Source organism: Pogoniulus pusillus, chromosome 41 (assembly GCF_015220805.1).
Source record: "Pogoniulus pusillus isolate bPogPus1 chromosome 41, bPogPus1.pri, whole genome shotgun sequence".
Lineage (NCBI taxonomy): Eukaryota > Metazoa > Chordata > Aves > Piciformes > Lybiidae > Pogoniulus > Pogoniulus pusillus.
In genome coordinates, this window is record NC_087304.1 from 7,062,595 (window position 1) to 7,073,888 (window position 11,294).

Consider the following 11,294-nt stretch of genomic DNA (forward strand, 5'->3'; position numbering starts at 1 on the left):
TATCCAGTGCCAACCTCTGCCATGGGCACAGACACCTCCAGCAGCACAGGCTGCACAAGGCCTCCTCCAGCCTGGTCCTGAACACCTCCAGGGAGGTTGTGGAGCACAGAAGATCATCAAAGATCCCATTCTGTGCTCCACAGTTCCCTGGGCAGCCTGTGCCAGTCTCTCCCCACCTTCCCTTCTCAACAGTTTCCTCCTCCTCTCCACTCTCCCTCTCCCAGCTCACAGCCATTGTCCTCGGCCTGGCATTCCCGGCCCCTGTCCAGAGTCCCTCCCCAGCTCTCCTGCAGCCCCTCCAGGCACTGGAGCTGCCTGGACCTCCCTGGGGGTGGTCCTCTCGCTGTTAGAGTTCTCTTTCACTGTGCTTTTCCCTTTGTCTTTAAGTACCTGCAGAGTCCCTTCCGGGCTGGGTTTGCGGCTTTGGCTCTGCCAGCTGGGCAGCTGCTGCTGTGCTAAGTAAAGCCCGGGCTGGGTTTGGGTGTCGGAGTGGGGAAGTGGAGGTTGGGTTCAGTAACAGCTCCTGCTGCACCTGGAAAGCATCTGCGGCTTCTGCACTGCCCTGGCACCTGGCAGCGACTGCAGCAGGGCTTCTGCAGTGCTGCCTTTGAGCAGTGGAGCTTTGCTTCACCCCCGGGGCTCAGCTTGCAGAGCTGCTGCCGCCTGCTCCCCTGGCTGCCCGAGGCTGCTCTCTGCTGGGAGGTGTCCTTAGGGCTCTCACTAGATGGGGGCAGTCGTTCAGCAACCCAGCAACCATCCTCTGGCTGCGGCTTCCCAGCCACCAGCAGGAAGCCTGCCTGGCGCCGGTGCGGAGCAGCCTCCCGGGGGGCACTGCAGGCTTGGCTGCTTCCATCACCTCACCCAGAGGTGAGCTGCAAAAGCAGGGAGGAGCTGAAGGACGAGGGAGGAGGAACAGCCCCGCGGTGATTGTTCCTCATGGGTCCCGGCACTGGCAGACAGTGGAGGAGAAGCCTCTGTGCCTGCAGGGGCTCTGCAGCAGGGCCCTTTGCCCCTGCCTGCTGCTGCCTGCCATGGCAGCTGCTCCTTTCTCTGCCCTCTGAAAGCAGCTCAGGAGGTGCAGACTTGTGTGGGGAGAGAATGGGAGCCTAGCGTGAAGTCATGGAACGGGTTGAGGTGAAGGGAAAGCTCATCCAGTCCAAGCCCCTGCAGCCAGCAGGGACATCCCCAACCAGAGCAGGCTGCTCAGGGCCCCAGACAGCCTGGCCTGCAGTGGTGCCAGGGGTGGGCATCTCCTACCTCTGGGCAGCCTGGGCCAGGTTCTCAGCACCATCACTCTAAATAATTTCTTCCTCATTTCCAGCCCAGATCTCTCCTCTGTCAGCCCAAATTCTCCCTCTTTCAGTTTGAAACCATCACCTCCACCACAGCACTGCACGGCCCTCAGAGCCCCTTCTGATCTGTCCTGTAGCCCTCCCTCAGAACTGGCAGGATCTGCTCAGGAGGGGCTGTGGGGACAGGCTGAGGGCAGTGGTTTGGAGCTGGAGCAGGGCAGAGTTAGGTTGGGCAGCAGGAGGAAGCTCTGCACAGGGAGGGTGGGCAGAGACTGGCACAGGCTGCCCTGGGCTGTGGCTGAGTTCCCATCCCTGGGGACATCCAAGCTCAGCCTGGCTGTGTCCCTGTGCAGCTGCTCTGGCTGGAGCTGTGCCTGCTGCCTGTGGGGGCTTGAGAAGGTGCCCCTGGAGGGTCCCTTCCAGCCTGATGCCATCTGGGAGGCTGCTGGGTGCTGGCAGGCACCCAGGTGGTCTTTGCACAGCAGCCTTGGTGGGCTGAGGGTTGGACTTGAGCCCGTGCAGGGCTGGGGGCCTGGAGACTGCAGCTCCTGGCCTGGCTGAAGAGCTTTGCCCACCCCCGGAGTGGTTGAGCCCCACCCGCGGCAGAGCAGGATGAAAGGCTTTGAGTGTGAGTGAAGTGCCTTGAAAGGCTGTGCCTGAGCAGGGGCAGAGCTGCCAGAGGCCTGAAAGCAGCTCTTGAAGAGGTCTGGCTTTAGAGTCTGGGCCCTGAGTGTGCTCAAAGACAGCAGAGCAGAGCAGGGCAGCTCCTTCATGGCCATCTTAAGGAAGCAGCTCCTGGGGGCTGAGAGGAGCTGCCAGGAGGTGCTCGAGAGCTGGATGTGGTTTCAGCCCCGAGCAGAAAGCTGCATCCAGGTTTGGAGGCCTGAGCCTGGGGTTGGAGTGGGCTGGAAGGGACCTCCAAAGCCCATCCAGCCCAAGCCCTGCAGGCCCAGGGACATCCTCTTCTGGAGCAGGCTGCCCACAGCCCTCCAGCCTCACCTTGAGTATCTCCAGGGGTGGGCCTCAGCCACCTCCCTGGGCCACCTGTGGCAGTGTCCCAGCAGCCTCCTGCTGCAGAACTTGCTCCTCACAGCCACTCTCCTCTGCTCTGCTCTCTTCAAACCACTGCTCCTGCTCCTGTGTCTTTAGAACCAATCCCCCCCAGCTCCCCTCTAGCCCCTGGCACTGGAAGGCTGCTCTGAGGCCTCCCTGGAGCCTTCTCCTCTCCAGACTGAGCTCCCCCAGCCTGTCCCATAGCAGAGGAGCTCCAGCCCTCGGCCTCTGCGTGGCCCTTGTCGGAGCCCACTACAGCAGCTCCCAGTCCTTCCTGTGCTGGGGGCTCTAGAGCTGGCCCCTTTGGTGCAGGGCAAGAAAGGGAGCAGGAGTGGAGGAGTGCTGCAGAATTTCTTCCCTGGGAGAGGAGCTTGGGCTGGTGCTGGCTGCCCTGCCTCGTGGGGATGCCACTGCTGCCCCTTGCCCACCCCTCCCTGCCTAGGACAGCAGGTGCCAAAGTGCCTGGGGTTTGAGCTGGGTTTTGAAATGAGGAGGAGCAAACTCAGCCGAGGGTGAGGTCAGGATGGGTCTGGCCACGGCCATTTCCAGCAGTGAGGGGGACTCCTGTCGTGTGCCTGAGCTGTGGGCTGGGGCTGGTTTCCTGTGTGGGCAGCTGCAGGCACTGCACTGGGGGCTGCCAGGGGAGTTCCCAGTTCTGGGTTCTCTGCAGGTGGCAGAGAGCTGAGAAGGGAGAGAGGCTGTGAGCAGCCTGGGCCCTGAGCCTGCAGCTCTTCCTCGCTCCAGTTACAGGCTGTGGAAAGCAGGAGGGGGGAGCAAATCTCTGCCAAGCTGGGAGGATTTTGAGGGCTACAGGGGCAGTGACCTGCCAGGGTGTGCCAGCTCCCCAGGCTCCCCTCTGCCTGCCACAGGAGCCCTTTGTCTGCTGCTACAGGATTTATCCCAGTGTGGCCTGAGCTGACCCCCAGCAGTGTGGGCAGGGAGGGGATCCTGCCCCTATGCTGAGACCCCTTGAGTGCAGGGGGTCTGGAGCCCCCAACACAAGAAAGGCAAAGACCTGGTAGAAGTGGGCCAGAGCAGGGCACAGCAGTGCTGGCAGGGCTCTGCTGTGAGCCCAGGCTGAGAGCTGGGCTTGGGCAGCCTGCAGAGGAGAAGGCTGCAGGGAGCCCTTCTGTGGCCTTGCAGTGCTGGAAGGGCTGAGCTGAAAGCTGGGCACAGACTTTTGAGCAGGGCCTGCTGGGCCAGGCCAAGGGGGGATGGTTTGGGCTGCAAGAGGGAGATTGAGTGGAGGAAAGGGAGAAACGTTTGCCCCTGAGGGTGGGCAGAGCCTGTGCCAGGCTGCCCATAGAGGGGGGAGCTGCCCCGTGGCTGGCAGCACTGCAGGTCAGGCTGTTGGTGGCTCTGAGCAGCTGCTCTGGCTGGGACTGTTCCTGCTGGCTGCAGGGCTCTGGAGGAGCTTTAAGGTCCCTTCCCAGCCAGCCCAGGCTGTGGCTGTGATGTTCTTCTCTGTAGAAGGTCTGACCTGAGGTTCAAGCACTCCTGGTGGTGTTTTTCCCCCTGCTCAAACCCTTTCTCAGCGCTGGGCGCAGTGGCACAGTTGCCCAGCCCAGGGTTTCCCAGGCCATCCCCCCATGCCCTGTGCTGGGTGAGGCTGATTTGCGATGCCAGAGCAGAATCAGCTCAGGCAGCAGTGGTGAGGCTGTGGGCAGCCTCTGGCACAGCCAGGCACTGCCAGCTTGTTCCTCTCCTTGCCTTGGAGCTGGAGAAGTGGAGCGGCACTGGGCTCTGGATGGGGAATGTGCTGTGGGCGAGTGGAGGGGATCAGCCTTGGGAAGAGTTCTTGGCAGTGAGAGTGGGTAGAGACTGGCACAGGCTGCCCAGGGAGGCTGTGGCTGCCTCCTGCCTGGAGGTGTTCGAGGCCAGGTTGGATGAGGCCTTGAGCAGGCTGTGCTGGTGGAGGTGTCTGTGCCCATGGCAGGGGCTGGCACTGGCTGAGCTTTCAGGTCCCTTCCACCCCAACCCATTCTGAGTCCTTGGCAGCTGCGGCTGCGGCACGGTGAAAATCTGCCTGAGCTGTCGGCAGCAGCGAAAGGAAGGGGGCAAGAAGTGCCCCAAGATGATGTCAGTAGCTGTGGGGAAGGAGAAGAGAGAGTGGTGGAGAGGAAGGTGGAGGCTCTAGGGGCTCACCTGGCTGTGTTCCTGCGTGGCTGCCGTAGGTGACCCTGCTCTGGCAGGGGACTCAGACTCCACCATCTGCAAGGTCCCTTCCAACCCTCACCATGCTGTGATTGAGGCTCTGGAGTACAACTCAGGCCGGTGTGGGAGTGTAGGAGGCTGAAGGCGGGCCCGTGGGTGGGTGAGTCCTGCCCCAATTATCTCTGCAGCCCAGAAAGTGCCGAGTCAGCAGCTGGTCAACCCTGCTGTGCCACCAGCCCTCTGCCGGAGCTGTCCTAGGAGCCAGCAGCCATTAGCAGCCTGCAGTGCAGCATGAACAAGTACCTGCAGCATTTGCTAAGCTCGGGGAGCTCAGGTAAAGCTTTGAAGCGTTTGGGCTGCTGAGGAGCAAGCTGCAGTGTCTGGGGTGGGCAGGGTCGGGGTGCAGCCGGCAGAGAGGCTCCTGCAGGAGGCTCCCACGTGTCAGCTCTTCACGGCAGGCTGAGCTGCCCGAGTGCAGCAGGCAGAGCTCTGCTCGGGAGGCTTTCGTGGCAGCAGGAGTTGAGTTTGCCTGTGCGGTAAGGAGAGGGATCCGTGCTGAGGGGCAGGAGGTGCTGGGGCTTGGCTGGCTGCTGGGAGAGCCTGAGGAGCTGCAGGTGCCTGAGCCGTGACGGAGCTGCCAAGTATTCAGCCCAGCTTTGCACTCAGCAAAGCCAGACAGGTTTTGGAACCAGTTTAAGTTTGGGTTGGTGGCTTTTTTTCCCCACCCTTTCAGAAGTCACAGCTTGGAGTGGTTTTAGATGCTGTAGAGCTTGAAAGGTGCTTGGCTTCAGCTTGGGCTGTGCTTTTCAGTGGCCACCTGTGGCTGTGCTGAACTACTGCTGGCTTAGCTTGGTGACTTCTTTGGGTTTTCTTTTTTGCCTTCAATGGGAATTCTTCACCCCAGATGGTTCAAGGAGGAAGGAGATAACTTATCTGGAGTGGGACAGAGGAAGGCTGGAAAATCAGGGTGGGTGAGGAGCTGGGTTGCTGCTTTTTGAGGCAGAGGTGGGCAGAGAAGACACCAAAGTGCTTCAGGTGTTTCTTTTTCTTCCCTCTGCCTTGCTCTGCTCATCAAGTGTGAGAGCAGCTCCTTGGCTTCCCCCAGCACTTGGACAGGAGATGTGGAAGTGTTTTGCTGCTCTGGCTTCCCAAAAGTAGGCAAAGAGAATCATCAGGGGTTGGACTTGATGATCTATGAGGTCTCTTCCAACCTTGGTGACACTGTGATCTTTATTGCAGCACTTTTGTTCTTCAAACAGGATTTCAGCTTTTCTTTGTACATTCATAGATCACAGAATGGGTTGGAAAGGTCCTTAAAAATCATCCAGTGCCAGCCCCTGACATGGGCAGGGACACCTGCACCAGCACAGCCTGCTCAAGGCCTCATCCAGCCTGGCCTTGAACACCTTCAGGCAGGAGGCAGCCACAACCTCCCTGGGCAGCCTGTGCCAGTCTCTCCCCACCCTCCCTCTCACCAATTCCTTCCTCTCCCCTCTCCCAGCTCAAAGCCATTGTCCCTCCTGCTGCCACTCCCAACCCTTGCCAAAAGTCCCTCCCCAGCTCTCCTGCAGCCCCTTCAGGCTGCTCTGAGCTCTCCCTGGAGCCTTATGCAGGCTGCACAGCCCCAACTCTGCCAGCCTGTGCCCACAGCAGAGCCTCTGCAGCTCTCTCAGCATCTCAGTGCCCTCTGGACCCTCCCCAGCAGCTCCAGGTCCCTGTGCTGGGTTCCCGGGGCTGGAGGCAGTGCTGCAGGCGAGGGCTGAGCAGAGCAGCAGAATCCCCTCCCTGTGCTGCTGCTCTCCTGCTCTGGCTGGAGCTCAGCACTCAGCTGCCTCTGGTCTGCCAGGGAGCAGTGCTGGCTCCTGGGGGCTCTGTCCCCAACTGACACCCGCAAGGCCTTCTCCTCAGGGCTGCTCTCAGCCACTCCTTAACTTGCTTGGATTTGTGCTTGAGGTTGCCCTGAGCCAGCTCAGGAACCTTGCCCTTGCTCTTGCTGAGCTCCATGAGGTTGACTTGGCCCCACCATTCCTAGCTGAGTGAAGGCATTTTCCTGCCTGCTCTCTGCCTGCAGGCAGCCTCTCCCTGCTGCTCACCTGGTGAGCTCCTTCCTTTCCACCAGAAGTTGGCAAGGGAGGTGGGAAGGTTTGGGATCCCTTCTCAGCAGTGTGTACTAGTATGGGCTGCTGGGAAGTGTCCCTGCCCTTGCAGGGGGTTGGAACTGGATGACCTTTAAGGTCCCTTCCAACCCGTTCCATGCTCTCTGCAGGCAGAGCAGTTTGGTGTAGACTTCTGGTCCTTGCAACCCCAGGCTGGTGCAGTCTGATCTTGCTGCCGGCCAGAGAGCATCACTGGTGGCTTTGGTACTGAAGCTTGGCTCTGTGGTGCCAAGGGCCTGGCTTTGGGAGCATCTTCAGTGTTGGCTTTGGCTGAGAGCAGGCCTTGCAGAGCCCTTTTTGATGGAGCTCCCAGGGCAGGCTGGGCTCAGCTGCTGGCAGGCACTGACTATTTGTGTCCCTTTGGCAGAGCGAGGCTATGACCCCTACAACCCTGAGCTCCCGAGGCCCTCGCTGGAGGAGGAGGAGGAGGAGGAGGAGGAGAGTGCCCTGCCTGACGTCACTGATGTCACCCCTGGCATTCTGGAGCTGGAGCTGGTCAACAAAGCCATCGAGGCTGTCAAAAACGAGGTCGAGAGGGAGCAGAAGAAGTATGAGGAGCTGCTGGAAACCACGAAGGAGCTGGGTGCCTCCCAGGCCTCTGCGCTCATCTCGGGCGCAGCCGTGGCAGCAGCTGGCATGCAGGGCGACTCCTTCCCCTCCTTGGAGTACAACCTGGGCAGCTACAGCTTCACCAACAGCTCAGACTACAACCCCACACCCCTCGCTGCTGCTGGCTGCTCCAGCAAGTACACCCTGGAGGCTTCCCGCTCCAAGGGCAGCGCCCTGGAGTACATCCCCAAGGCCGTGGTGCAGAGCAGGAGGTACAGCAGCACTGTCACCAACACCAAGTACGTGATCGATGACTCCAAGCCTTCTACAGACCTGGAGTATGATCCACTCTCCAACTACTCAGCCAGGCTCTTGAGCAAAGGCACCGGGAGGGAGCCAAAGGGGGCTAAGAGGGGCAGGGCTGCCAGCTACGAGGAGTCCTACTCCCCGACGCGGAAGAGGCTCTGTGAGCTCCCCGACGATGATGATGAGGTGTGTGCCAGGTTCTCCTCCTCTGAAGATGAAGCTGATGTGGACTACAAATCGACTTCTGTCAGTTCACAATCCAAAGGTGACTCTGAGAGCGAGTCCAGCGAGGGCTTCGCCACCAGGGAGCAGAGCTGCAGGAGCGGGGACGGCAAGGAAGCGGCAGCGGCGCAGGGCAGTGCAGACCTTCCGGGGGCACAGAAGAGCCTGCCCAAGAGTGTGGCAGACAAGAATGCGAAAGCAGTGAAGTTGTCCTCTGGAAAGAAGGAGCAGGAGAGTGAAAATAAAAGCAGAGAGTCCAAAGACAAAGCGAAAAAGAAGACCTCAGATGTCAGTAAGTCTCCTGGCGCCGGCGAGGCTGGGGGGAAGGAGAGAAGTAAGAGTGCAGAGAAGGTCAAAGTGCTGAGGAAAGAGGAAAAAACAAAAGGCAGGAACGAAGAGAAAAGCTGCAGAGAAAAAGGTGTCAAAGGGAAGGCCGAGGGGCCCAGCAAAAAGCCTGACAGGCAGAGGGCAGAGAGAGGGGAAGGGCTTAAGAAGGACAAAGACAAGTCCAAGACCTCCGGCAGCAGTTCAGGGAAGAGCAAGAGCGAGAGCGGCAGCAGAGGCTCCAGCGCAGAGAAGCTGGGGAGCAGCAAGAAGGACTCCAAGCTGAGAACAGCTGATGTGAAGAATGGGAAGGAAAGCTCTGGGCAGAGAGGCAAAGAGAAAGGGACCAAGGCTGCAGCAGGGGAGCAGAGGAGGGAGAAGGGCAAGGCTGCAGACAAGGGGGACCCCAAGAAGGGGCGGAAGCAAAGGAGCCTGAGCCACGCTGACCTGTTTGGAGATGAGAGTGGAGATGAGGATGACAAAGGCCAACCTGTGGCAGCCACCTTGCCTGAGGTCAGCTCAGACTCGGGTGGGGCTGGCTCTGGGTCAGACTCTGAGAGTGACAGTGGAGGGGCCAGGAAAGTGAAGCGCTCTAAGCTGTCCAAGTCGCCCTCATCCTCCTCATCCGATGACATTGACTACTCGGTCCTGGAGAAGGACCTGGACTTGGAGTCAGACCCCATGGAGGAGTGTCTCAGGATTTTCAACGAGTCTACAGATGTGAAAACTGAAGACAAAGGCAGGCTGGGCAAGCAGGTAACCTGCCCTGGGGGCTTGCTTCTCTCGCCTCCTCGTGGGCAAGGCTTCGGGGCTAGGCTAGTGCTGGTGTGTGGTGGAAGGGTCTCATCCTGCGCGAAGTCTGCAGCTGAGCTGTCCCTGCTGGGCTGCAAGGGGCTGTGGCATGTAAAGATTCCAGAGAGTCATAGAACCAGAGAATGGTTTGGGCTGGAAAAGCTCTCCAAGATCAGCCAGCCCATGCAGCAGCCCAACCCCACTGTGGGCACCAAACCATGGCCCCAGGTGCCATGGGCACACTGCTTTGGGACACCTCCAGGTGTGGGCACTGCACCACCTCCCTGGGCAGGCTCTGCCAAGCCCTGACCACTGTGGCAGCAAAGAAACTGTTCCTCAGCTCCAGCCTAACCCTGCCCTGAGAGTGGGTCTCTGCCTGTGCTCCCTTGGGCACAGCTCCCAGAGCCTGCTCAGGTGGCACCTGGAGCTCTGCCTCTCCTGGGCTTCGCAGCTGGCTCTGGCTTCAGGGCAGGGCTGGTTGGGGGCTCAGCAGCTGCCCCCATGCAGTGCTCAGTCGCCAGCAGCCAGGTGCGAGCCCAGGGGGAGCCTCTCCAGGGCTCGTCCCTGAGGCGTCTTCAAGTCTGTTCCCTTCTGAATCCTTTCTCTTTGCTTTGGCAGCTCTCGAGAGAGGAGGGCAGTGAGGAGAAGGCAGAGGACAGCCTGACCACCCTGTTCCCCGGCCAGAAGAGGAGGATCTCTCATCTGGTCAAACAGGGCACTGTGAGTGCAGCTTTGGGCAGCAGAAGGGAGACCTTCACCTGAGGAGCTTCTGTCCTGGGCACTCTGGGGAGACTTCACCTGCAGGGCTGCAGCTGCAAACACAACGAGGGCCTGAAGCTGCTGGAGAGGGTCCAGAGAAGGCCATGAAGATATCAGAGGGCTGCAGAAGCTCTGCTGTGGGCACAGGCTGGCAGAGTTGGGGATGTGCAGCCTGGAGAAGGCTCCAAGGAGAGCACAGAGCAGCACCTCAATGTCTGCTGGGGAGGGACTGCTCAGGAGGGGCTGTGGGGACAGGCTGAGGGCAGTGGTTTGTAGCTGGAGCAGGGCAGAGTTAGGTTGGGCAGCAGGAGGAAGCTCTGCACAGTGGGGGTGGGCAGAGCCTGGCACAGGCTGCCCTGGGAGGCTGTGGCTGCTCCTGCCTGGAGATGCTGAAGGCCAGGCTGGGTGAGGCCTGGAGCAGCCTGTGCTGATGCAGGTGTCTGTGCCCATGGCAGGGCTGCAGGAGATGAGATCTGAGCTCCCTTCCAGCCTGAGCCATTCTGGGATGATTTTGTTCCTCCCTGGGTTTCAGTGCCTGCTTTCCCCAGTGCAGGCCCAGCACTGGCTCAGGCTGGCTGGTCCAGGTGAGTTCCTTGCTCTTCCTGTCCTCCCTGCCTTGAAAAGGTTTCTTTGCTTTTGGCAGTTGGAGCCCTGAGGTCAATCCTCTGTGTTCTATTTAACTGCCTCTGTGCAGCCAGTCCCTGTGCTGTGATAAGAGCCCTTCCTTCCCAGGTGAGGAGATAAGAGGCTGAGTCAAATGGCCTGGAAATTCATTGGCTCAAATATTTATCCTCAGGAGGTGCCTTTTAGACATGGACAAATCTTCCAGGGCATTTTCTTAATGTGGCAGCTGATCCCCAAATGCTTCCCCAAGCTGCAGCAGCCCCTCGAGTGGGCAAACAGAGCTGAGCTGCCCTGAGCACGTGCCAGGACCTGCTGTTCCCTCAGCATCTCAGCTCGGTGCTGCTGCAAGCCCTGAGCTGCTGCTTTTGCATGCAGTGTTGGGGCTCCTGCTCTGCTGGGTCCCTCCGTGTCCAGTGCCTGCCCTCTGCTCTGCCCCGCTGGGACCACAGCTGCAGCACTGCCTCGAGGCCTGGTGCCACCAGCACAAGGAGGACCTGGAACTGCTGGAGAGGGTCCAGAGAAGGCCACAGAGATGCTGAGAGGGCTGCAGAAGCTCTGCTGGGTGCACAGGATAGGAGACTTGGGGCTGTGCAGCCTGGAGAAGAGAAGGCTGCAGGGAGAGCTCAGAGCAGCCTTGCAGTGCTTGAAGGGGCTGCAGGAGAGCTGGAGAGGGACTCTGGACAAGGGCTGGGAGTGGCAGGCCGAGGGACAGTGGCTGTGAGCTGGGAGAGGGAGAGTGGAGAGGAGGAAGGAATTGTTGAGAGCGAGAGTAGGGAGAGACTGGCACAGGCTGCCCAGGGAGGTTGTGGATCACAGAAGCACAGAATGGGGTTGGAGATCCCATTCTGTGCTCCACAGCCTCCCTGGAAGTGTCCAGGGCCAGGCTGGAGGAGGCCTTGAGCAGCCTGTGCTGGTGGAGGAGTCTGTGCCCATGCCAGGAGGTTGGCACAGGATGGTCTTGGAAGTCCCTTCCAGCCCACCCCACTCTGAATCTGTGAGTGAAGGAGCTGAGGTCTACATTAGTTACTGAGGGAAGTTCTGGGGCAGAAGAATTGAAGGTGAG

The 11,294-nt window shown here is 60.0% G+C and overlaps 1 protein-coding gene across 1 annotated transcript in view; it reads left to right on the forward strand.

The window, feature by feature from the left end:
- The window catches only part of REXO1 (RNA exonuclease 1 homolog), a 38,481-nt gene that overhangs the window by 1,653 nt on the left and 25,534 nt on the right, over positions 1-11,294 (forward strand). Inside the window, exons 2-3 of the mRNA XM_064175390.1 lie at positions 7,023-8,812; positions 9,467-9,568. Of these exons, the coding sequence (XP_064031460.1) occupies positions 7,023-8,812; positions 9,467-9,568 (1,892 nt within the window). The remainder of the gene's footprint in view (positions 1-7,022; positions 8,813-9,466; positions 9,569-11,294) is intronic.